Source organism: Panthera uncia (genome assembly GCF_023721935.1).
Source record: "Panthera uncia isolate 11264 chromosome B2 unlocalized genomic scaffold, Puncia_PCG_1.0 HiC_scaffold_24, whole genome shotgun sequence".
Taxonomy (NCBI): domain Eukaryota; kingdom Metazoa; phylum Chordata; class Mammalia; order Carnivora; family Felidae; genus Panthera; species Panthera uncia.
Genome location: NW_026057580.1, coordinates 8,330,505 through 8,354,016, shown reverse-complemented (window position 1 = coordinate 8,354,016; position 23,512 = coordinate 8,330,505). Strand labels below are relative to the sequence as shown.

The 23,512-nt window shown below is 58.8% G+C and overlaps 1 protein-coding gene across 2 annotated transcripts in view; it reads right to left on the bottom strand.

The window, feature by feature from the left end:
• Window positions 1-378: 378 nt before the first annotated feature.
• GRM4 (glutamate metabotropic receptor 4) overlaps window positions 379-23,512 on the bottom strand; it is a 105,755-nt gene continuing 82,621 nt past the window's right edge. The window contains exons 6-10 of one of the 2 annotated variants that reach the window (XM_049653420.1): window positions 19,121-19,321; window positions 18,756-18,892; window positions 14,528-15,463; window positions 8,105-8,351; window positions 379-2,115 (exon numbers count right to left, since the gene is read on the bottom strand). In XM_049653420.1, the coding sequence (XP_049509377.1) occupies window positions 2,066-2,115; window positions 8,105-8,351; window positions 14,528-15,463; window positions 18,756-18,892; window positions 19,121-19,321 (1,571 nt within the window). In that variant the 3' untranslated portion in view covers window positions 379-2,065. Of the gene's footprint in view, window positions 2,116-2,581; window positions 3,191-8,104; window positions 8,352-14,527; window positions 15,464-18,755; window positions 18,893-19,120; window positions 19,322-23,512 lie in introns of those variants that run through there. The other variant, XM_049653421.1, reaches the window with a different exon arrangement.

The following is a 23,512-nucleotide window of genomic DNA, read 5'->3' as shown; positions in this document are numbered from 1 at the left end:
CACACTCTCTCTCTCTCCCAGGCCCTCCAAGGGAACAGATTGCCTGAGCAGAGATGGGCGTGACACCAGCCCTCCCGAAGGAGTTAGATGGGCTTACTTACATAGGGGGCACTGCCCAGGGCACCATTTAATGCACCAGCCTCACCTTTACACACCCAGTCCCTGCCTGGCCCCCACTGGGGTCCTTCCAGGCCCTTGGCCCTCACGCCCCACACTTCAGCCAGCCAAGGAGGTAGGAGGGGGTGTGGGGCCTGGGGCGGGCCAGAAAGGGGCGGCACAGGAAGCCTGGGCTTCAGCTGCCGCTGTGGCCTCATTGTGTCGCTGGCTCTGTAATTTACCCCAGGCAGGGCCCAGCCCCTAAGCTGCTTCCCGCTCCCTCCCGCCCAACCTGCCAACGAAGCCAGCTGCTGTGAACATGCACACTTGCCGCTGGCCAGGGACAAGCATCGTCACAATGTGGGTGCAATGTGGTTTTACCCCCACTTGGGCCTAAACAGACACACTAGACAGACAAGCATGCATATGGAGGTACCAAGAGCACACACAGACGTGCAGCCAAAACAGACACACACACAGGGCTGGGGGAGCCACACGCACATACCTGTGCCACACACCTGGCCCACGCGGACACACGCCACACTCCAATCTCTAGGACAGAGACACACATCATCCTAGCACCTGTCACCTGGAGACAGGACAGGCGGGAGGGCAGGGCTGTGGGTGCTGGGAGCCCTGGAAGCCAATTTCTCAAGAGGAGAGTTTCCGGGCTAGATGCAGGAGATGAAGAAGCTCGTTATGGGGCGGGGATCGGAGGCCAAGGTGTAAGGACTGTGAGAGGAGAGGAAGGGCCAAAATGGTACCTTCCTTAGGGGCTGGAGGGCCAGGGACAGGAATAGAACATCCCCCTTAGGGGACCGCCAGTGGCTGATTTCTGGAATCTGCTGCAAAGTCCTGGTCCCTCCCTGCCCAAGGCCTCTCCATGCTCCCACTCGATGCCAGGCCCGGAGGCAGCCTCCATCGCCCACAATCCCTAGGGTCCATGACCCACTTGCTCCTTGCCTCTAATTCCAGGCTCTCTGGCTGCAGGTTGAGACCGGGGTCCCCCTGCAGGGCCCTCAGTGGATGTGGAGCCAGGGTGCAAAACCATGTGTTTATTTTTATTAGAAATGTTCTTGGTATAAAAACAATCATGCGCTACACATTGTCATCAATAACCATCACCAAACACCCAGGCACTGAACTCCGTGTCATCAGCAGGACGGGCAGGCGGGCAGGCGGGCAGGACACACAGCAGACGGGAGGGGGCAGGCGGGCAGGCTGCGGGCCACAGGGACACACACAGAGGCCACCAGGAGGACGCGGCACTTTGCAACACACGCGAGATTCGTTTTTGTTTTGGCTTTTTTGTGTTTGGAATTTTTTTGAGCTTTTTCTCTTTTGCGACATGTACGGTTTGGTGAGTTGGGAGGTGGTGACGGGGAGAGAGCAAAGGCGGGATGCGATGAAGGTGAGGAGGGGGCGAGGACAGGGAAGAAAAATGCACGAGACCTGGGTGGAGCACAAGAGAAAAACCTGGAGAGACCTGGAGACAGAGAATGCATCAGGGAGAGGAGGCAGAGGCCGAAAGAAAGAAGATAAGAGCAGAGCACACAGGTGAAGACACAGAGAGAAAAGGCAGTGATAAAATAAAGACAGGGATGGAGACAGACTCGGACGGTCACCAGTGGGACAGGCAGAGACGAAGGGAGAGAGAGAAAACCAACACTGGGGCCCACACAGCCTGGGCCCCTGTGATTTGGGGCCAGGAGGGGCCGTGGTCCAAGATGCAGGCTCTTGGGGTGGCCTGAAGCTTCCCCAGCCCCTTGTCCTCCTCCTGTCACCTGCCCGGCTTGCCCAGGCTGCCCAGCAGTGACCGCCGGGGGCTCTGCTGTCCTCAGCACCAAGCCACATCCGTGGGCGCCCACGGGCAGGCAAGACATCAGCTGGGCCCCTGGGAGTGGCCCTGGCCCGACGCATCAGCCACAAGGGTCTTGGATCCTCCTCTTGTTCGGCTCTGGCGGCCTAGCTAGATTGCATGGTTGGTGTAGGTGACGTAGGTCTGTTTGGTGGCCAGTGCTGGAAGGAGAGAGACCGGGGGTACCCAGGCATCAGGGGCTGGCTTCTTCAAACCCCCCCTTCCACTCAGGCATTGCCCTGCCCACGGCATCAAGTCCAGACCCCTGAACCAAGCAGTTCACAGCCCCCAAACCGCATGGTGGCCCCACCCCACCCATCCCATCGCTTGCCCCCCCTTTCCTTCCACCACCCTGCACCCCCCACCCCACCTCACTGGACTCGCCCAGTCTCTGAACATCCTTCCCACCTCCACATCTTTGCTGGGGCCAGGCTGCTTGCCTGGAGTGCCCTGCCCTCCCCACACAGTTGTTTTAGTTAAGACCCCTCCTTAGAACACTCCTGCCCAACCCCCCCCCCCGACAAAGCCCCTGCCACCTCCCGACTCCACCACACTTGAAGAGAATTGTTTTTATTTGTAATATAATTGTATAGCCTTAAAGTATTATCAACAGAAGTTTTCAGGTCAACAGCACACGTTCTAGAAGAACACATGCAAAGAACAGACATTAGACATAGCCTGGCAGCCTAGGGGACGGGAGTGGCAAGTTGGGACGGAGGAAATAAATGATGGAACCGGAGCAGGGGGGGCTCATGAGGCTAGAAACTGACAAGCTGACCAGTTGGCCCCCGTGCCACACCCAAGGGAAGTGGAAGGCCTCCAGGTCCCCTTGGGCCTTTGTCCGGCTACCCTTCCCATTTCTAGGTGTCCCTGTCTCACCTCAGCCTCGAGGCCTCCTTATCCGCACCCATGGCTCTGGCCCTCCCTCAGCCACTCCTGGGGCCCTCCCCATCACTCACAGCTGGGTGACAACATCAGCTTTTCGGGGCAGCACGAGCCTCCCCCTGCCTCTGCCCGGCCAGGGTTCAGACCTCACGGCAGCCTAGTGAGGAGGCTAGGTAAATGCCACCCTCATGTGAAAAATGAGGCACTGGGGTGAGGACCCTGGCCAGATCCTTGGTTCTGTCCTGTCCGGATCCAGGGTCTCCCTCCACGGCCTGGGACAGCTCAATGGAGAGTAATCAAGGTCAGCCTTGCCGCTTGGGGTGGGAGTTGTATGCTGGTGCCCAGAGGAGGCTGGATGGGAGACAATCAGAGGGCCCTTGTTCGCAAAGCTGCCCTGACACCCCATCAGGGTCCTGTCTTCTCGGGAAAGGAGTGCATGGCTAAGGCATCTGGCCTGGGGCAGAGGACACTGAGGGGAGCAGTGCGGTGGGCTGCCCACGGTACCCCCCAATCCTCTCTACCCCGTTTTCCCAGGGCCCATGACTGCCAAGTAAAGACTACATTTCCTGAGCTCCCTGCTTAATGGCGTTCCTGCGAATGACACGTGAGGGTCGTGAGGGCTGTGTGTGACTTGCGTGTCATTTGATTAAAACAGATGGTTTCTCCTGTACTTCCTCTCTTCTGCTTTCCACGGGCAGAACAGACACTGAGGGCAACTAGCCTCAGCACAGTCCTCTGGGAGCCAACAGAGCCAGATGGAAGAAACCCGGGTCCCCATTTCTGCCCATCTACCACACCAGTGTAGCTGGAAGCCCACTGACATGGGCCAGATTGCTGGGTCCAACTCTCAGAGGGCCCATCAAGTGTGGCAAGAAGCAAACTCGTTGGGGGTGGGGTGAGCAGAGGACAGCACCGTAGGACCAGTGGGGAGGCACGCGGGGTAGAGGGCAGGTGAATGAAAGGAAAGGAAGAACTTTCTCCCGGCCAGAGCTGAGTGGAGAGGATGGCCTTATGTGGTCGTGGAAATATTCAAGCAGAACATGAACAATCACTTGGCTGGGCAGTAGCCAGGAAGTTTTGAGTTTTAGGTGCCACCGGGACAGGTGACGGGGCCCATGACTTCAGGAAGAGAGTAAGAACACAGCACCTTACAGTGTGCCAAGACTTGCCACCTTCGTTTCTAAAATGACCCACCCATATGCCTCCTGACCGGCGCCGGCTGACCATGAGAGAAGAAGGACCATGGACAGCACCCGTGAGGCGCCTGGCTGGGCATACTTGGGGAAGGAACCCGCCATGAGGCCAGAGGTGCTGAGAGGGAGGTATGAGGGTGCACAGATCTAGGGACAGGAGCCTCTAATTGCCCCCTCTGTGACTTCCGGAAGCTCTTCCCCCACCCTGCTAGGCCTCAGTTTCCCTACCTGTTACATAAGAGCGGTGGCCCTTTTGCCCCAACTGCTTGTCCTGAGGGGCTCCCCCAGCCCCAGGCTCCACCCTCCGCTATCCAGCACTGTCAGAAAATGAGCCGGCAGCTTAATCACGAGCTGCAGGCCAGGCCGATGAGAATCAGTTCCCCAGGGCTCCATCACCCCCTGGGTGAACTGATAAAATTGAGTTTCCAAACCTGTAAACCCGTCAGCAGCCATGGCTCAGGGGTGAAGGAAAACTGCAGCAGCAGCAGCAGCAGCAGCAAAACCACCAACCGTAGGGAAATGGGCGCCTGAGGGCGGCCGTGGGGGCACCGAGGCGGGTGAGAGGGGAGCAGGTGGTGGGGGAGGTGAGGGACAGTTGGGCCCTGCTGTCCCTCTAAGACCAGAGCTGTCTCCAATAGAAAATCCAGTCCTTGGGTTCCAGAACCTGGAAGCGCATTCGGCCCTCAGCTACAAGCCAGGGGCCCCAGAGTCCTTCAGCGGAGCTTCGGTCTCACCATCTGGAAAATGGGAGCAGTGAGTCTGCCCGGGCTCCCGGGAGCTAACTGTGAGGCTCAAAGGGAAGCGCTCTGGCCAGGAGTCAGGAGACTTTGGGTCCAGTCCTGCCCTCCCCAGGACAGGGGATCTCAGCACCTGCCAAGGAGCGCTTCCAACAACTTGAACCTCTCGAGTCTCAAGTCCCTCATCTGTAAAATGGAATAATAAACCCTTGGCTGGCTCTCAGCCACAGGGTGGATGGAAATCCTCTTTAAACCCTGCAAAGGGACAGGGCTGAAATAACTATAGCAATGAGGACAGGGCGGGGAGAGCGACACTCCAGGGGCATCCTCAGCATGAAGGGAGGGACGGGGTGAGGGGTGTGCACAAAGGTCCCCAAACCCATCCCTTGCCGATGACAGGCTGTTGCTGCTGGTTTTCGGTCCCTGCCACCTCAGATAACAATTAGCTGGGCAATGGCAAGCACGAGCTGACAGCCCCCATTTGTTGCCCCATGTCTCTGTGCCCAATCTGCCCACAATCAGGCCCCTGAATTATTTATTCTGTTGTTTGTTTAAAGATACGTGGCCTGCCAGTGACAGAGTGAAAAATGTCCCTGTTTCACAGGAGTGACATCTCCCCACTTTTCCCGCTCATGCCCCCTCGGTCTGGCATCCCCAGAATTAATCACCTGGCTCCCACCCAACACGTCTACAGCCCCTGCTGTCACCGAGCTAAGGGGTAGTGGGGGCAAGGGGCCCCGGCCTCTGGCTTCTACAGCAGCTCTCACCCTTCCCCTGCAGGAAGCAGGGGGCTGGGAACACTGTATGTCCCCTCGCCAAGCCTCCGCTCCCCTCCTTGTCTGGTGGGGGGTGGGGTGGGAAGGGGTAGTAATTGTACCCTGTCCCCATGTGACCAACCTGAAGAGAGGCAGAAGGAACAATGTCTATCACAACTGTCAGGGAAGGTCCCACACTCTGCTTCCCTCCTTTGGAGTCGGGGTGTTAGCTCTAGTTAACCGCCCATGGTCCCTGGAGGGTTAATGCCCCACTCTGATGAGCCCGGGGGCCGGAGCTCGTTTGACAGACCTGCTCCTGCCCCAGCAGAGTAAGGTATGAGGGATGGAACCCGGGAAGGGTAAATCTCCATGGGAAGGAGGAAAACAGAAGTCAGGAGTGGGGGGTGGGGAGCAGTGAGGGGTCCCTGCTCGGGACAGAAGGGCCTGGCTAGGGGCCGCACGTGGGGTTTCTGCAGATCTAGACACGAAAGGCCAGAGGGGGGGAGTTCTAGGAGGACAGTGTCCCTTCCCATCTCAGAGTGGAGGGCCCACGTGGCACCTGAAGGGAGGGCTGTAGGTCCCAGGGAAGCTGGTGTTCTGGGAGGAAGAGCAAGATTGAAAAGAACCAGAGGTCATTTGGCAAAAGATGGCGGGGGGGGGGGGGGGGCAACACAGAGTCATCAGGATGTCAGTGAAAGGGGTGTGCCAGAAGCCAGGTATACTGCTCTGCCCGGAGAATGGAGACCCAGAGATAGGGAGGCCATGTGAAGTCAGGGTCAAGGGAAAGACACTGTGTGGGGCCAGCCAGCCACCACCATGCTGTGTGATCTCAGGAGAATCCCTCACCCTCTCTGGGCCTCGGCTGCGAATCAAACCTCTAGTGCTACCCAGGCCTCACAGGCCTCCTGTCGAGATCACGGAACAGGGGAGAGGGCTTTGGGAGTAAAAAGTCCTGTTTGCATGTAGGAAGGGACTCTCCTTCTTTCCACAGGTGGCAGTCACTCAACAGGTGGAAGCCGTGCCCAGAAAGGAAGGGAGGATGCTTCACCCGGAGCCACAGGTGGGGAGCCTGTGAGAGGCGCTGCCCCGGCCAAAACACACCAGGGAGGCCAGGTCTCCTATTTCTCCTGACCTACTTGCGGATGACAAAGGGCCTCCTCTCCGGAGCCTGTGCTCCAGACCCTCCTGGAGTCTAGCCCATATCCCTCCTGCTGCCATGGCCGATGTCCATTTGGGGCCTCTGCCCCAGGACTAGAGGCAAGAAGCTGAGTGTTAACTCCCAGGTCCCTCTGGGACTGAAAGTCTCCTGGGCGGGCGGGGGGGGGGGGCTCTGCTCCTCCTTCCCCACCAAAGGGAGCCCCCCAGGACTCTCAGAGAGCAGGGGAGGCAGGAGATGCTACCATTTAAACTATTTGGGCACTTGCAGGATGTCCGGGGAGGGAGCCAGCATCTCAGGGGGGCAGGGTGACCATAGCAACCCCTCTATCTCTCACCCCACAGGTGGGAGACCCCACGGCTCACCTCCCAGGGCAGAGGCCTCCGTCCTTCTGAGAAGGGAGCAGTGATACTACCGTGGAGGTCAAGTCCAGGCCGGGCGCCTGCGGGCTGCGTGACTTGGGTGAGTCCCTAATCTTTCTGAGCCTCCCTTTACTCTTCAGTATTACACAGATGATAAAAATACCTGCCTTTCAAGGCTGCTGTGAAGACGAAAACTGGTACATGGTAGGTGTGATACACAATCAGGGTTTAGGAAATGGTCACCACTATTACAGGTGCCCCCAAGGTCTAACATGTCCCTCACACGCTCTGCCTCTCTCTCCTCTCAATCTCTTCTCACAGAGGGCTGCTGCAGGGGGACCAGAAAAGTTGCCAAAGATGGTGGCCTTGCTCCCTCCCATGTACAGTCCTGCCCAGGCCGAGACCTTGGGCCTGCCCCTTAGATGCCAAGGTCCCTGTGTCCTTCTCTCTCCCCATCCCCCTCTACTGCCGAGGTCTCCTTGGACAATCCCTTGGGAACACCCTACTACCTGAGAACTGAGGCCTCTGAAGGCCTTCTGTCCAACTCACTCCTTCCCTTACCCTTCCTGGGGACCCACATCCTGAGGTCCCACACCCTCAGGGCCCTGGTAGAAGGTGGCCAGGCTGGCACCAGAGCCTCTGTGCCCAGGTTACTTAAGGGCCAGAAGGCAAGGGCCCTCGAGACAACCCCTTGACCAGAGAAATCCCAGAGTCCCCCATCGTTCTGCATGAACCACATTCCCCCATGGCCTCACCACAGGTGGGCAGATATCCCTGGAAGGGTGTAGCCAGGGCTAGGTGGTGGGGGGGACCTTGAGGTTCTCTCCTGGTTACTAGGATGGGGTGGGGCAGGGGGGCACTAACCTGGTGCGTCAGGGTTCTCCCCAAGTTCCCACTCACCTGTGGCTTCGGGGCTCTCCCAGTACCCACTGAGGACCCAGCTCAGGGAGGGGCGTGGCCTGGGTCCCGGGGGGGGGGGGGGGGGGGGGGGGACGGGCCTTGTTGAAGGAGGAGACTGGCCTGGGCGGGCTCAGAGGGAAAGGAGCGGGGCTGGGCACTCACCTGGGGTCTCCAGGTTCTCGCAGAGCTCAGACTTGGCCTCACCATTGGGCCGGAAGCTGCCCTTCTGCGTGAACTTGTTGGACATGGTGGCGGCGGTGACGACGGCTTTGAGGCTGCGCTTGCGCTTGGGCACATTCTGCTCCGGGTGGAAGAGGATGATGTAGACCTTGGGCATGTAGAGCATCCCCAGGGACACCGAGGCGCTCAGACTCACCGAGACGGTCAGCGTCGTTGTCTGGATGTACAGCTGGAGGGGGGCCAGGGGGACGGCGTCAGAGAAGGCTCCGCCTGGCGCCTCAGGGGCCCTGACCCCAGAGACAGACACACGGAGGACAGACCCCAGGAGCCCTGTGTCCCACTGACATTGGGCAAAAGGGAGTCAAGGTATAGAGCCGGGACTTTAGACCAGACCAAATCCTGGCTTTACCACTTCTAGCTATGTGACCTTGGACAAGTCCCACCTTGTGCCTCAGTTTCCTCACGTATAACACTGGCATGATATGATAGCACTTACTTCATAGGGTGGCTGTAAGGGTGAAATGACTTGACAAACAGTGAATGGACGTAGAACGGTGAATGCTACGTGCACGGAAGGGTTCCCCACTCCTACGTGCTATAGGGAGGTAGGGCCCTCAGGGGACCACAGCTGAGCCTCCCAGGAGCAGTCCCCTGCGCGGGGCCAGGAAGGAGAGGAACATCTGTTGGTGCAGTAACTCCCAGTGGGTGTGCCACAGCCCCTTGACCAAGCGTCCATTCAGTGACGCCCCCCCACACACACACACACGCCACCCTGTGCAGAGCACTGGCACGGGAGCCACAGCGCCTGGCAAGATATGGCGATGGCAGCATTGGTCAAAGCTCATTTCACGCTTACTCGCCAGCACTAACGGTGACAGATGTTTAGCAAAATGAAAGTCCATTAATCTGGGTGTCGGCTAATCCATTCTTCAATAGTGGGGCCTTCCAGGCAGGGCCTGACAATTCCCACCACCTACGCCTGGGGTCCCCTCCCTGCCTCCTCCTTCCTTCCCAGTCCTCCAAGCCTCAGGTGTCCTTCTAGCCGCCCCCTCAGCCTGGGTGGGGCCAGAGGAGGCCGAGGTTGTGGCCCCCAGGTCTGGACATAGGGAAGGCAGGAAATGTTCTGCCCCCTAAATCTGCTGTTTCTAGGCCTGGGTCCCCTCCCCTAGGGCCTGGCTGATGTGCCACCTCCTCTAGGAAGCTCTCCCTGACCCCTGGCTTTATCCGACCCCCCCCCCCCCCATGACACCCATTCTCATATCCCACCCCATCTCCTGCCCTTCTCCAGAAATGCCTCATGACCTGGGTCTAAAGGCTATTGTTCCAGCTCCCCTAGGGAGAGAGGCTGGAGAAGCTCTAGGGTCTGAAAGGAGGGAGGGGTGTGACCCTGAGGAAGTCTCAACCCCTCTCTGGCCCTCAGTTTTCTCATCAGTGCCATGGGATGAGAGCATCTACCTCTCCCAACCCACAGGGCCACCCAAACACAGACCGAAGCTGTGTGATCTTGCACAGAAGCGTGGGGAAGGAGGATGGGAGTGTGGAGAAGCTGTTTCATTGTCACCGTTCAGGAAATTCACAGGCCCAGGGGAATAACAGCCTAGTCCCCAGGGAGCACACACCTCTCTGGACACAGTCATCCCCACTCTACCCTACCCCTGCCCTTACACTCCCACCCTCCGGTGACAGCGTTACCTCCAAGCATGACTAGCCAGTGGGAGGGTGCTGGCTACCTCTTCTATCTGCTGAGGTGGCCTGGTGGCTGGGGCGGGGGGGGGGGAAGGGGACAGGCTTCACACCACTGGAGACAGCAATGAAGGTCTGGGCTAATCAATATCTTCACCATTGGACTGGATGAGGGTATGTCTCCCTCATTAGATTGGGGGCTCCCTGAGGGCAAGGGAAGTCTTGCCTCTCACACTGGGGGTTCTTGGACATAAGGGTCATGTTTCCAAGTCAGATACACCCTCTGCTCCACCTTGTTGATTGGGTGGGGTTAGGAGGGTGCAGTTGGGCCCATGTGGAGCTGGTGGGACCAGGGACAGAAGCCCCTCTCTGAGCCCTGCAGTGGACACAGCCCTGTGCTGGGGACCAGAGGCCTGGGGGCCAGACTCCACTCTGCCCTGACCCACTATGGGATGCTAGGCCCCTCCAGTATCCCAGGCAGAGTCAGCTCCATGGGTATACACACTTGGTTTCATGCCCTACTGCCACCATCTTGAATGCTGAATCATTTTTGAACAAGGGGCTTTCCCCTTCTTTTTTCACAGAGCCCTGAAAACCATGGAGCCAGCCCTGAGCAGGCGGGGGGGGGGGGGTTGTGGGGGGGGAAGAGCACAATCCTTGGTGTTCTATTTTCTATTTTGCTCTTCAGCCTAGGAGCCTTTCTGCAAACAAAATACAAGATACAGTGTAAACAGATCAAAGCTAAGCAAAGCTGCTCCCATCTGCTGGGGGCCCACCCTCCCAGCCTGGGCCCTGGGGGCTCTTCTGGCCATGCAGGCTGGGAGTGGCCCCCTCTGTGTAAGCAGAAGTGGGGCTGCACGCCCCCAGTCCCTTTCCTTGCCCCAGCGTCTGGAATGCCCACCCCACCCCCAGATCAGGCACCATTCTGGGGCCTCCTGTGTGAAGGTGCACGTAGCATGCTGATTCTCTCAAAGAAGCAGTGGTCCTCTAGAACCTCTAGAACCCAGCAGGCACCCCCAGAGGGCAGGGGCCCAGGCACAGATGCAGCTCTCAAAGGCAGATGGGGTGAGAGGCAACCTCCGGGATGTGCTTTCTTCTCCCACTCGCCCATCTCCCAGACAGAGGTACCTGAACTCCTGCTCCCCTCTCCGGTCGGGCCCTTGCCACACTCTGTCCTCTGCAAGAAGTCCTGCCTTAGCCTCACAAGTGACCGCTCCCCAGAGTGCAGGCTGGGTTTGATGGGTGTCGACAGAGGTCACCCTGGGGGTGGGGCAAAGGACACAGAAAGGAGCTGCCTGGAGGTTGACGATGTGTTTTCCTGTTTCTGTGCTAGGCCTGGGGGGCATATGGTACAGGGGGCTCTGCTGGGGGCACTGAGGAGTTCTGCCTGCTCCGTGCTTCTGCCCAAGCCGACCCTAGTGGCTACTGAGATCCCCAGGATCTGTTCAGGCCAGATCGATGAACTTCCCCACAACCTGGCCAGCCCCTGGGGCCAGGTCCCGCCCAAGGCTGACTGAGCAGTAACCCCACGCGGTAGAGAAAGCACACTCCAGACGGCTCAGTCATGCCACACAGCTGCAGTGATAACCCCTGGAAATCCGGGCTAATGCTGGGAAATCCGTCCGCCTGCTCATCGGAGCAGCACTGACAGCTTCACTCTGCGCCCGCACCTGCACGTGGGGGAAAACGGGCACCTGCTGGGCACCTGCAGGCGTGTGTGCACACGCACCTGGGCACACACCCGTGCCCGCAAACGTACACACCCATACACACACGCATCTCTGCATTCACATGCACACACACCTGAACTCACCCCTGTACACTCATGCCTGACTCAGACCCCTGCCTGGGCGCGTACACACACACACACACACACACACACAGCAGCCAAGCCTACAGCTTCCACTGGGGCACCTTGTAGTGCTGACAAAACACAGCACAGATACAGCCCCAGGACTGCCTATGCCTCTAGGAGGTCTGGTGGTCTGAACCCGCAGGGACTTCAGAGCTCCCCTCCCCTTCCTCATTCAGAAGCCCAGAGGGGAGGGTCGTGTCCCCTGTCCCACCCCTCAGGTGCAGAGCAGGGTCTTAGGCCACAAGTTGGTGTGAGGCCAGCCTGCTGTGTGACCCCAGGCAAGTAAGTCCCTGCCCCTCTCTGGGCCTCAGAAAAGATCATTTCAGAGGCTCCTTTTCATAATCAATACTGAGGGGAGCCTCCTAAAAAGGGAAAAAAGAGAGGCAGGCAGGGTGGCCTAGAGAGATGTGGGAGCTGAGAGAGGGGGCTGGGCCTTGGCCGCTGGAGGGTCTGACACCCCGGGAGGGTGTGGACCCTACGGGGGAGCACTGTGCTGGCAAGCAGCCAGAGGAACCTACGGGAAGTCAGAATAAGGGGCTCACCCACCGAGTTGTCTGCCTTCCAGCCCTGTACCGTTACTCCCTGAGGAGGCAAGGGAAGGAGCCTCCTGGTAATGCCGAAGGTCATTTCTCAAGCCGCCAGCTTCCTGGAGTGGGGCGTGGCTTCCCCTGCTGGCTCTGGAGTCCCCTTGGGCACTGCAGGGCAAGGGGCTTCTGTCTGCACCTGCATCCCGCAGGCCAGTGGGGGGGCTGGATACCTGACTCACAGCGTGAGCCGGGCCCAGTGGCCGCTTTGACTCAGGTCAGAGTGCAGGGTGACCTGGAGCCAAACCGGAGGGCTCTGACCTCAGGGCACTGACGTCTGCTTCTCAGGACCCCTCAGCCCACAGCCGCCATAGGAAGACAGGCCACAGGCCTCCCTGGGCCAGGCCATGGGTTTCAGAATGGAGGGCACAGCTCCTGCCCTCGAGGAACCGTTGGAGAAGTGGTACGTGCCAAAGTAGCCCCAGGGCAGGGAGGTGTCCCGGGGCTGCAGGGGGCAGCATGGACTGGGCTCCTGAGTTAGGCGGAGCAGGGTCAAGTTCAGCCATGCCACTTACTGGCTGTGTGATCTCAGACAAATCACTTCACGTCTCTGTGCCTCTGCGTCCTCATCTGTAAATTGGGATGGTGACATCTACCCTAGCCTGCTTCTGTGGAGCCTGCTGGCCATTAGGCAGAGTGTTTGGCACATGACAAGCACCCCATCCATGGCAGCTTTCACAGCAGCCTCACCGAAAGCCAAGCATCCCTAGGAGTTCACACCTGGGCGGGCTCATGGCTTCAAACGCCATCCATGGGCTGACGACTCCCCCGGCTACATCTCCAGCCCAGCCCTCAGCCCCGAACCCCGGACTTGTAGCATATTCAACTTTTGGCTCAACGGAGGCACTTGGCCCTCTAACAGGCATCCCAAACTTAGCACATCCAAAGGACTGCCCGATCTCTGCCCCCAAGCAGGCTCCTCTGCCGTCAGATTCCCCACCTTAGGGCTGGACATCCCTTCCTTCCGATGATCCGCACACCGAAAACTACAGAGCCATCCTTGATTTTCCTCTGCACTTCTTGCCCCACATGCAGTCCATCCAAAATCCAGCCAGCTCCACCTGCGGGAGCCCCCGCTTCCCATCACCCCTGCTGCCAGCAGCCCCTTGTTGAGATCACTGCAGTTACCCCCACGTTGGCCCCGTTCCTGGCTCACTTCCTCAGGGCTCTGCCCAGCAGCAGGAGGGATCCTTCTAAATCTGAACTATGTTCCATTCCTCACCGCTCAGAACCCCACTGTGGCTCCCTTCTCGCTGACGGTAGAAGCCAGCATCCTTCCCACAGCCTCCAGGTCCTCCGCCATCTGCCCTGTCATCTTTCTGACCCTGTCCCCATCACCCTCCTCCGGGTTCCTCAGCCCCAGCCTCCCCCCCCGCACAGTGGGTAAACTGCCTTCACACCCATCATGCCATGTGACTTACAACACCTTAAGGACCGCAAGAGAAGGATCATGGCCCCAATCTACTGATGAAGAAACTGAGGCAGAGAGGCCAGCTGGCTTGCCCAGGATCCCAGACATGGAGCTCAGACCAGGAGCTGGGGTCCTCGGTCCCCACAATCCCCCCTGTCTCTGGCCTCTGGCTTCAGTGACTCCCAATCCTTTAAGATAAAACCCCACAGAAGCCAGGCAGTGCTGGGGCCGGGTTGTGGGCAAAGTACACAGGGTCCTAGGGTGAGTCCAGGCCCACAGGATGGCATGACAGAGCCAGCAGGACACAACCTCTCTGCAGCTCTGGATGTTGGAGGGGATGACATCCCCGGCTCCCGGGGCATTGGAGGCTTGGGGACCAGGAAAGAAGGAGTGAGTGCCTGATCCCTCCCTCCCTCACCTAGGGATCTGTGGGGATCCCGTGAAGGCAGAAAGAGGGGCAGACAGAGGAGAAGGAAGAGAGGAGTGGAAGGCAGGGAAGATGGGGCTGGGTAGGGACAGAGGTGAGGGAGAGTCTAGAAGAGAATGAAGGTTGACAGAGGGTCAGCGTCCAGGGCTGACAGAGAGGAGAGAGGGAGGCGATGGGAGGAAGAGAGCAAAGAGGGAAAGAGCTGAGGAAGACAGGAGGGAGAGGAGATAGGAGGGAAGGAGATGCAGGAGAAGAGAAAGGGTGGGAGACAGGAGAGACAACCTGGAGGCTGGAGAACAGACTGGAGACAGAGAAGGCAGCGGGGAGTGGAAGAAGGCATCTCCAGAGCAGGGTGAGAGGCCGGGGAGCCCCCGGAGGCTGCCCCCGGGCTCACGGCCTCTCACCCACCCGCACCCTCCCACCCCCGGGGGGCTCCGCCACTCACCTTGTCTGCCGACTGCGAGGTGCCGAAGAAGATGGGGATGAAGGCGAGCCAGACGATGCAGGTGGTGTACATGGTGAAGCCAATGGGCTTGGCCTCGTTGAAGGTCTCCGGGACACCGCGTGTCTTGATGGCGTACACGGTGCACGTGACCATGAGCAGCATGCTGTAGCCCAGCAGGCAGATGAGCGACAGGTCCGAGATGTCGCACTTGAGCACGCCCCTGGCGAAGCGGGGGTCGAGCGTCCGCTGGTCCTGGAAGTCCACCACCGAGTGGGAGGGGTCCACCACAAACCACACGCAGATGCCAAGCAGCTGCAGCGAGATGAGGCTGAAGGTGATGGCCAGCTGCGAGGCCGGGCTGATAAAGCGCGGGGCGCTGACCGACCGCTTGCCCTGCTCGAAGATGCGGTAGATGCGGTTGGTCTTGGTGAGCAGGGCCGCGTAGCTGATGCTCATGCCCAGCCCCAGGAAGATTCGGCGCAGAGAGCAGGTCCCCAGGTCAGGCTCGGCAATCATGAGGAAGGTGGTGGCGTAGCACAGGAAGATGCCAGCCAGCAGCACGTAGCTCAGCTCGCGGCCCGAGGCCTTGACGATGGGCGTGTCGTTGTAGCGCACAAAGGTGACCACCACAAAGAGCGTGGCAGCGATGCCCACCACGGCCAGGAAAAGGGGCAGCACGGCCCAGGGCGAGTCCCACTCGAGCTTGATGATGGGGATGGGTCGGCAGCCCGTGCGGTTCTCTGTGGGCCGCATGTCATACGGACAGGTCTTACAGGTGTAGCGATCCACCTGGTACTGGTACCCCGTGCAGGGCTCACAGTGCCAGCAGCAGGGCATGCCCTTCACGGTCTTCTTCCGCTCGCCCGGCTGGCAGGGCAGGCTGCAGATGGAGCGGGGCAGCTGCTGCCCACTCCCCGGCCACTGCATCCGCTCTATCTGCCAACGACAGCACAGGGGAGCCGGCCTCAGGATATGCCGCCCGGTGCCCCGGGCCACCCCACTGGCCCCACGCCTCGATCACCCAGTTAAATGGGGAAAATGCAGCCGCCCAGCCCCACCAGGACCCGCCGGATCCAACAGCTCGGTTTAAATAAGCCCCACCGCGTGATTCAGACATAGCTGACCTGTGGGGAATCCTAAACTCTCAAGGACCGTATGGAGACACGGAGCCCAGAGAACAGAAGTGACAACCTAGAGTCACCCAGGGAAGCAGAGAGAGCTCAAGAGTTCTGACCCCCAGCCCCTTATGCCCTTGCTGGTCCCCAGACCAGCAGCAGCAGCATCACCCAGGAGCTTGCTAGAAATGCGACATTTTGGCCCACCCCAGACCTACTGTCTTAGGATCTGAGTTTTAACCAGACCCCTCAGGTGACTTATGTGCATGCTGAGAGATGCGCTGCCTCATGGCTTAGCCCAAGGGGCCTCCTCTGGGCGGCTCAGGAAGCTGAGTTCAGCAGAGAGCAATGAACAGAAGTTTTCCCAGAGGATATGTAATATGTGCCCAGGGGTTAGCGTTTCTTTACATCTTGCTCTAAATTCGTGCAAGTCACTGTCATATGTCCCCGAAGACACAATTGCTGTGAGCAAAGGAGCCACAGGCGTGTTGGCACACCCTACTGAACTCAGGGTTACAAAAGTCTGGAAAGTAGGGGAGAGGCCCAGAAGAACTCTAGGCCCTGAGCAGAGGGAGTCTGACTACACTTGGGAGCCATATTCAAAGCATCTGTTCCAGGGGTGCCTGGGTGGCTAAGACAGTTGAGCATCCAATACTTGATTTCAGCTCAGGTCATGATGGAAGAGCTCCCAGGGTTGTGGGATCAAGGAGATCCCAGGGTTGTGGGATCGTGCCCCGCGTCGGGCTCCGTGCTGAGTGTGGAGCCTGCTTAAGATTATCTGTCTCTCTCTCTCTCCCTCTGTCCCTCTCGCCCACTTGCACTCTCTCTTTTTCTCTAAAAAATAAAAAAACAACAACAACAAAGCCTCTATTCCAAATAAAGTGGCCCTTAGGAAGAGTTCACACTTGGAGAGCAGCACGCCTGGCCAGATAGGTGCTCCTTTGGGCTGGGTACTCGCTCCCAGGGAAAGATTAACTGGTTGGTCGGGCGAAGGGAGGGTTTCAGAGTTGAGGAAAAGGTCGGGGGGGGGTGTCAAAAGATGGCCTCATGGGAGGCAAGAAGGAAACCTCAGGGGAGCAGCTTGTCCTGTGGCTCTGGGCATGACAGGGCCACGTGGTCCTAAAAGCCCAAGAGCACAGCAACAACCCGGTGCCACCGTCCCGCAGGAACAATGAGGCAGGACAACCCCTGTGCACTGGAGCTGTGAGACCTCAGGGGGACACAGGGCAACACTGGCTGTGCCAAAAAACTCTGGCTCCGGTGGAAAGAGCAACGAACGTGGGTGAATCCTGGGACCACAGGTGTATTGCTAGCCAGTCATGAGCCCGGCAGCAAACACCTCAACCTCTCGGAGCCTTTGTTTCCCCACCTGATCCAATGATAGCAAATATAAGGCCACTTTGCCCTTTGTTACTTATTGTGGCTTCCATCTGGGAGTCATAATGAAATTCTTAAATCTCCCCAGAACATCAGTGCCATGGGCTTTGCGTCTGTTCCCTGCGGCACAGCCAGCCCCCAGCACGGAGCTGGCACACAGGGGGCGCCCAGGGAATCTCTGCGGACTCTGTCACAGAAGAAGTGAGGTCCGGGCACTGGCCACGAGAGGCCGCCTCACTTTCAGACCCTGGGGGGGAAGACAGTGGCAGGCAGGGTGAAGTCTTTTCCTCCTTTTCCTTTCCCCACAGCACAGACCAAACTGAGCACTGGACAAAGTGGGGAAGATGAGACGGTTGAGGTCCCCTTCCCCCTAACGTTCCCCCCCCCCAACCCTGGCCCCAACTCCATGCTGGTGGAGGGGCCCTGTATCATCCGGGACGAGTCCACGGACCCCCCACACCGCGGCCCTGCCTTCACTTACCACGTCTGTGGAATAGGATAAAAATAGTACCCGCCTCACGGGGCTGCCATCCCAACAGCCAGGTCGCGGGTTTACAACAGGAGCTGTACACAGCAGGTGCTCAGCAAGGATTAGCTGCTGTCGCTGCTGCTGCTGAACTGAATCACTGGCCCCCACTGCTCCTCCCACTGCACCCAAATGAGACACGCCCCCATTTGGGGTATTGTCCCACTTTGCCAAGTGCCCCCACCTGCCCTGTTCTGTCTGTCTCCATTCACCAACCCAAGGAGCATTGCTGTAGGAATGGGCTCTGCCCCCCGCCCTGCTGTGTGGCCTTTGGAACATCCCTCAGGCTGGGTTTCCAGAGATATTTTCTCTGGCTTAGAAGATTGTCAGAGCTAAATGGAATCACAGGCAGAAAGTGCTTTGAGGAGCTCAAGGGGCTCATCGCTGGAAGATTCTTACACGAGGGGACAGCAGGGGCACGATGCAACTTGCCCAGGGTCTGGTACAAAGATAGCTGAGGCCAGACATGGGCTTCCTGCGCCTCTCTGGTCCATCTGACTGTCACACCGTGCCCACCCTGAGCACGTCTCACCCCTTCACCCTGCAAGGGAGGGGCCAAGTCTACAGGCATTTCCTTGGGGGATGAACCACAAGTCCTCTCTCTCCAAAAACATGGCTCCATTCTCAGCCAGGTACACTGAAGGCCAGAGGGGGAAAGCCACCAAATCCCTGGGACAATCACGAGCCGGGAAAATGTATTTAGGAGGACCCAGAAGACCCCCACCCCCAGCCGCCCATAACACCCAGAAAAATGACGACCTTCTAGTGCAGTATGATAGCCGTAGGAAATGCTCTCAAACAGCTTTCTACCCACCACCAGAAACCCCATCTGACTGCGCCCTCTGCCTTATGCCACTGTCCTCCTTTGTCCCAACGCAGCCCTCCCCCTCCTCATCTCCCTTCCCCACAGCAGCCCAGCCCTTGAGCCATTTCACTCCGGGGTCTTTCTCTGCCAGCAGGTGGAAGGCAGGATGGCCCGAGGCCAAGGGAAAGGACAGGGGTCCAGCCACCAGAAGTCCAGCTGTCCTGTTCCTCCAACTTCAGGCTGGGGTGGCACTCAGGGCTCTCTGAGGCCTGGAAAGGGGCACAGAAGGAAGCCCCCACTTGGCAGCAGCAAACCCTGGGGTCAGGACTGGTCGGGGCTCCACAGTGGCTGCCTCCCCCTGCTCTTCTCTCCTGGGGCCCCTCCCTGCCCTTGCCAGGCGCTTACTCTGAGGTGTAGGTGGTCGGTCCAGGAGCCGATGACCTTGTACTCAGCTGAGCCATTGTGCAACTGGTACTGGTAAATGTCGTAGCGCCCGGGGGCATCTCCATTCTCATTGAAGGTCACGGGGTTCCCGGCGATGCCTGTAGGGGCCAGGGAGTGTTACGCACTCAGTGTCTTGGCTGAGCTTTTACTAAGAAGCAGGGAGGATCACGAGCCTAGGGCAGAGACACCTCTGGGGAGGCCCCTGTGTGGAACATCTTGAGAGGTTACACCCCCTGGAAACATCTGAGGAGACACCCCCCCCCACTCTCCTACCCCCACAGAACCCTGGGAGCCCTTCCCCTGGCTGCATGGCCCAGGACACCCACCTGAGAAGTTGACGTTGCGGATGTACTTGAGCAGCTGGGTGCCGTCCACGGGATCCATGCGTGGGCAGAGCCCCACGCGGCCCGGACACAGGTCACGGTGCATGGCGTGCAGCGCGTGGCCCATGGCATACACAGCATCAATTACAAACTGCACCTTCCCCTCCTGCTCATATGCCGAGTCCTGCCCAATGCGCTCTCGGTCTGCAACGGGACAGCCAGAGTGGGGGCGTCCGTGAGGCCCACCATCCTCACAGACCATGTGGTGGGAACCAGAGCGGCTCCCCGGGGCCAACAGAGGTGACGCAGCCCTTCCCTGCACACCTAGGCCTCCTGGCTCCTAGCCCAGCGCTTGCTCTGTCACCCAAGAGATGGTCTTATGGAAGCACCTGGGGGACGATCCCAAAAAGTGAAGGGGAGGGTCCACTGCCCTCACCACCGTACTGCCAGACCGTGCGCCCTGACGCCCCAGGACAGCCAGGACAGGCCCGCACGTCCTGATCGCCCTCAGAAAGCAGTCAGCCAGGGGGTCTCCCTGTGGCTGCGGAGCCTGCCTGACATCCCCCAGCCTGGCCTAGACTAATCACGCCAGCAGCTGGCCCTCGCCCAAGCTGGGAATCGCCAGAACAAAAGCTATGACAGTGAGGGCAGCTCACCCATGGACAGCCACTCCAGCCAGGGGACGCTGCCCCTGGCACAGGATACAGATGGGAAAACTGAAGCCCAGAAAACATGAGAGCCTGGCTACAGATCCCTCAGGGTTCGGGACCCAGGCCACCTGGTGCCCCCTCAATGGCTTCCAGTGGCCCCAGACACCAAAAGTCACCATCATCCCTCCCCAGGGCACCGTGGCCGTAGGGCTCCAGTCTCCCATCCTCACCCCCTAGGCCCTGGGCCCTGTGCAAGCTCCTTGGCTGCCTGAGGCTTCAGTGTCCTTTCAGTACAAAGGGGATCATAATCCTGCCCCACAGAAGCTTATATGAGATGAGGCACGGAAAACACTTGGCACTGAGTAGGTGACTAATCCACATTATCATTGTGCTAAATTGTCAGAATGGGGGGCGGGGGGGGGTGGTTCTGAGGTGGGCAACAGAGGACCTTAGGCCAGAGCAGGCCAAGAAGGCTTTCTGGAGGAGGAGGCGCTTCCTAGCCTGGGCCAGGGTCACAATCAGACGATCCTAATCACTTCTAGTGAGCATCTGCTCTGTGCTAGGCATTGTTCTAAGCTCTTTATGCATAATAACTCACCAAATTCTCACAAGGGGGCTATGAGGTGAGTAATTATCCCCATGGTTCCCCACAGGAAAGCCCAGCAACATCCCAGAACCACAAAGTGCTGAACCTGAACTCAGTTACTCTAGCTCCAAGCCTGCGCACCACTCTCGGCCTGACAGATTGTTAAGAGCGGCATCAGGGGGACAGGAAAGCAGGGAGGGGAGAGGAGGGGGCTGGAGGATGCAGAGTGGAGGCAGGGAGAGGATGGGCAGAATGCTAGAGAAGGTTGGCTTCCGCTCCTGAGGCCACAGCCCCTGCCCGCATCACGGCCTGCGACTTCCTCCCTGGAGACCAGGACAGAGACATTAACCCTTGCAAGCCACGCCCCCCATCCCCTGCCACATACACCCCTGCCTCCCTGCTAGCGGGCCTCCCATGGGCATCACTTGCAGAGGTGATTCCCCAGTGGCAGAAGTGGCTGCACCCCAGCCTAGCCCCACGGGCCACAGCTTGGGCCTCCCATGTCTATTGTGCGGGGGGCCAGGTAGGGCTGGGGCAGCGCCAGGCCCTGCTCCCCTGGGAACTCCAGGGGTCCCCACGTCCATCCCTCCGCCTTAGACACCTCAGAGACAGACACAGGGTACAGAGAAACCCACTGCTGTCCCCGTGGGCTCTCCACCATCTAATCCCCTCCCACCCAGAGGACAGTCGCTGCCCCACCAGGATGTGGGGATGACCGGGCTGTGCTTCTGTGCCCCCTCAATTGGCCGGACCAGGTGGCTGGGACCCCACCCCATCCTCAGCCTAGCTCAGGGCTGATATTCCCCACCTGCTGAGTGGATGACAGAAATCATGGGATCCCAATGCTAGGAATGGCAGGACCAAAGGGGTCGTCTGCTCCAATTCTGTCATTTTACAGATGGGAAAACTGAGGCCTTGAGAGGAAAGGCCCAGGTCACATGGCCAGTGGGCCAGGCCTCGTGATGATAAGATGAGTGTCCCCAGCTACAGCCCCTCTCCCCCGCTCCCTCCATTCCAGACTGCATTCGACCTGAGGCCTCAGGAGTCCCCAGCTAACCCCTTGGGTTCCTGCATTTTTAGCCAGTAGACGGTCACTGTGCCCTACCTGCCCAGGGCTCCCACAGAGCTGGTGGCACATTTCATATCCCTGCCTCGGCCACCAAGACCCTGTGACCAAGGGCAGAACCTGATTCCAGTTACCCCAACCACAGGGTCAGAGATCAAGAGTCACCAGTACTCAGACTGGACAGTTTGAGGGCAGATGCCCAGTTGACTCTGGGGACACTGTTCAGTCCTGACAGGCCCACAGCTCCTACAGTGTGGCCTCGAGACTGGGGGCAGGGTGTACCTCGAAGCTGCCTCCCTGGCTCTCTCCTGGTCAGCTAAGGCCCTCACTGTCCGCTGTCACTGCCCTGCATTTGCAGGAGACTGGACTCGAAGTCCAGACCATCTGGGCTAGAACCTTAGCTCTCAGACTTCAGTTCCCTCATCTGCAAAATGAGGATAATGATGGTATTTACCTCAGAGGGTCAGGATAGGGTCCCTATGAGAATTAGCAGGCTAATACTCACAAGACCTAAAGAGAGGCCTGGTGTTTTGCCAAGTGCTACAGAGGTTTGCCAAACACCGGAGGACACAAAGAGGTGTAAGTCCGTCCCTGCCTCGGAGCTCCTGGGCCAGCAGAGTTTTGCTAATAGACGACATTATTTCTAGGCCAAGGCACAAACAGACGGGAATAAACACGAAAGACAAATTCTCCAGCTTCACCAGCCTGCCCTCTTGTCCGAGCGTCTGATCACAAAGTTCTGAAGACCAGGAGAGACGCAGAAGGGACAATCCTGTCCCGAAAGGGCAATAGAGGGAGGGGGCTGGGGCAGGGTTGCATGGAAAGCCCCAGCCCTGGACCCCACCCAGCCCCAGGTCCTGCTCCCCTCGGCCTGAGGAATGGAAAACATAAAACACCACTCAACAAACCCGCGCTCCCATCACACCCTCATTTCTTATGGGTGAGAGACTGAATTATTAACCACGATGGAGGGGAGGCTGTGGCTGCTGCAGAGAGCAGGCAGCTCTCTCCCAAAGTCAAGGACACACTGGGCCGAGGGACCCCGGCTGCACCTCCCCACCTGAGCTACCCTCAGCCTCTCCTCTCTCCTCCTCCAGGGGCCCCTCCTCACTGGGAGGGGGAGGAATGAAGTATCCATTCCTGGGCCTCTTGGGTCCAGGACCAAGTGCTCTCGCTGGGATCACGAGCCACCTGCACGGACACCAGACTGGGGAAGACCCTCCCCAGGAGAGTCCGCCTCTGCCTGGGGAAGCTTCTGCGGGAAGGGGTCTGGGGTCCTGTGGGCTCTCAGGAGCCCATCAGTGCTGCCCCTCCAGAATCTCCACCCCAGAGTTGTCAAAGGGCCAGCCATGCACTTCCAGAGACTTCTCCACACACTTCCGTCACATCCTTGACTTTTATCTCAAATCCAGCCCCAATTACAGATGAGAAAACAGGTCCGGCAAGGACCTTTATTCACAAGGGTACACCAGGCCTTGAGCGCATCCTCTACGACACCTCTCGAACCCCAAGGGCCCTTCTCCTGAGCTCCTCAGGAAGCAACAATGACAGAGCCTAAGTGGTTCACAGTGCTGGGGGCGGGGGGTGGACAGGAATCATACATACAAGTTAAACAAGGACAAGTGCTCTGTCCTGAATGTTTGACACTGTGCCCGTAACCAGCACGGCTCCCCGCACCTCCTGATTCCTCAGCAAATAACCCTACGGCATGGCTGGTGCTCACCGAGAGCCTTCACACGCCTGGCATTTTCTCTTCCCCGAGGGAGGCAGGCGGAACTGGCCCCCTCACAGAGGACGTAACTGAGGCTTGCAAGTGGTCAAGCGATGTATCCAGAATCTTACAGGAATCCTGGCAACTAGCACATGGGCATACACACCTGGGGACTGGCCTGGCTGGTAAGCGGCAGAGCTAGGATTTGAACCTGGATCTCTCTAGCTCCATAGGGGTTTCCTCCACCCTGAACAGTGCCTCCCCTTCTTCTCCCTCCATCCAGTCCCTGGTCTGCCTCCTTCCTTCCCTATGGGGAGGGGCCCAGAGGTCAAGGATCCCTGTCTCCAGGGCTAGAGGAGGTAGTGGCCATGGAGAGAAGGGG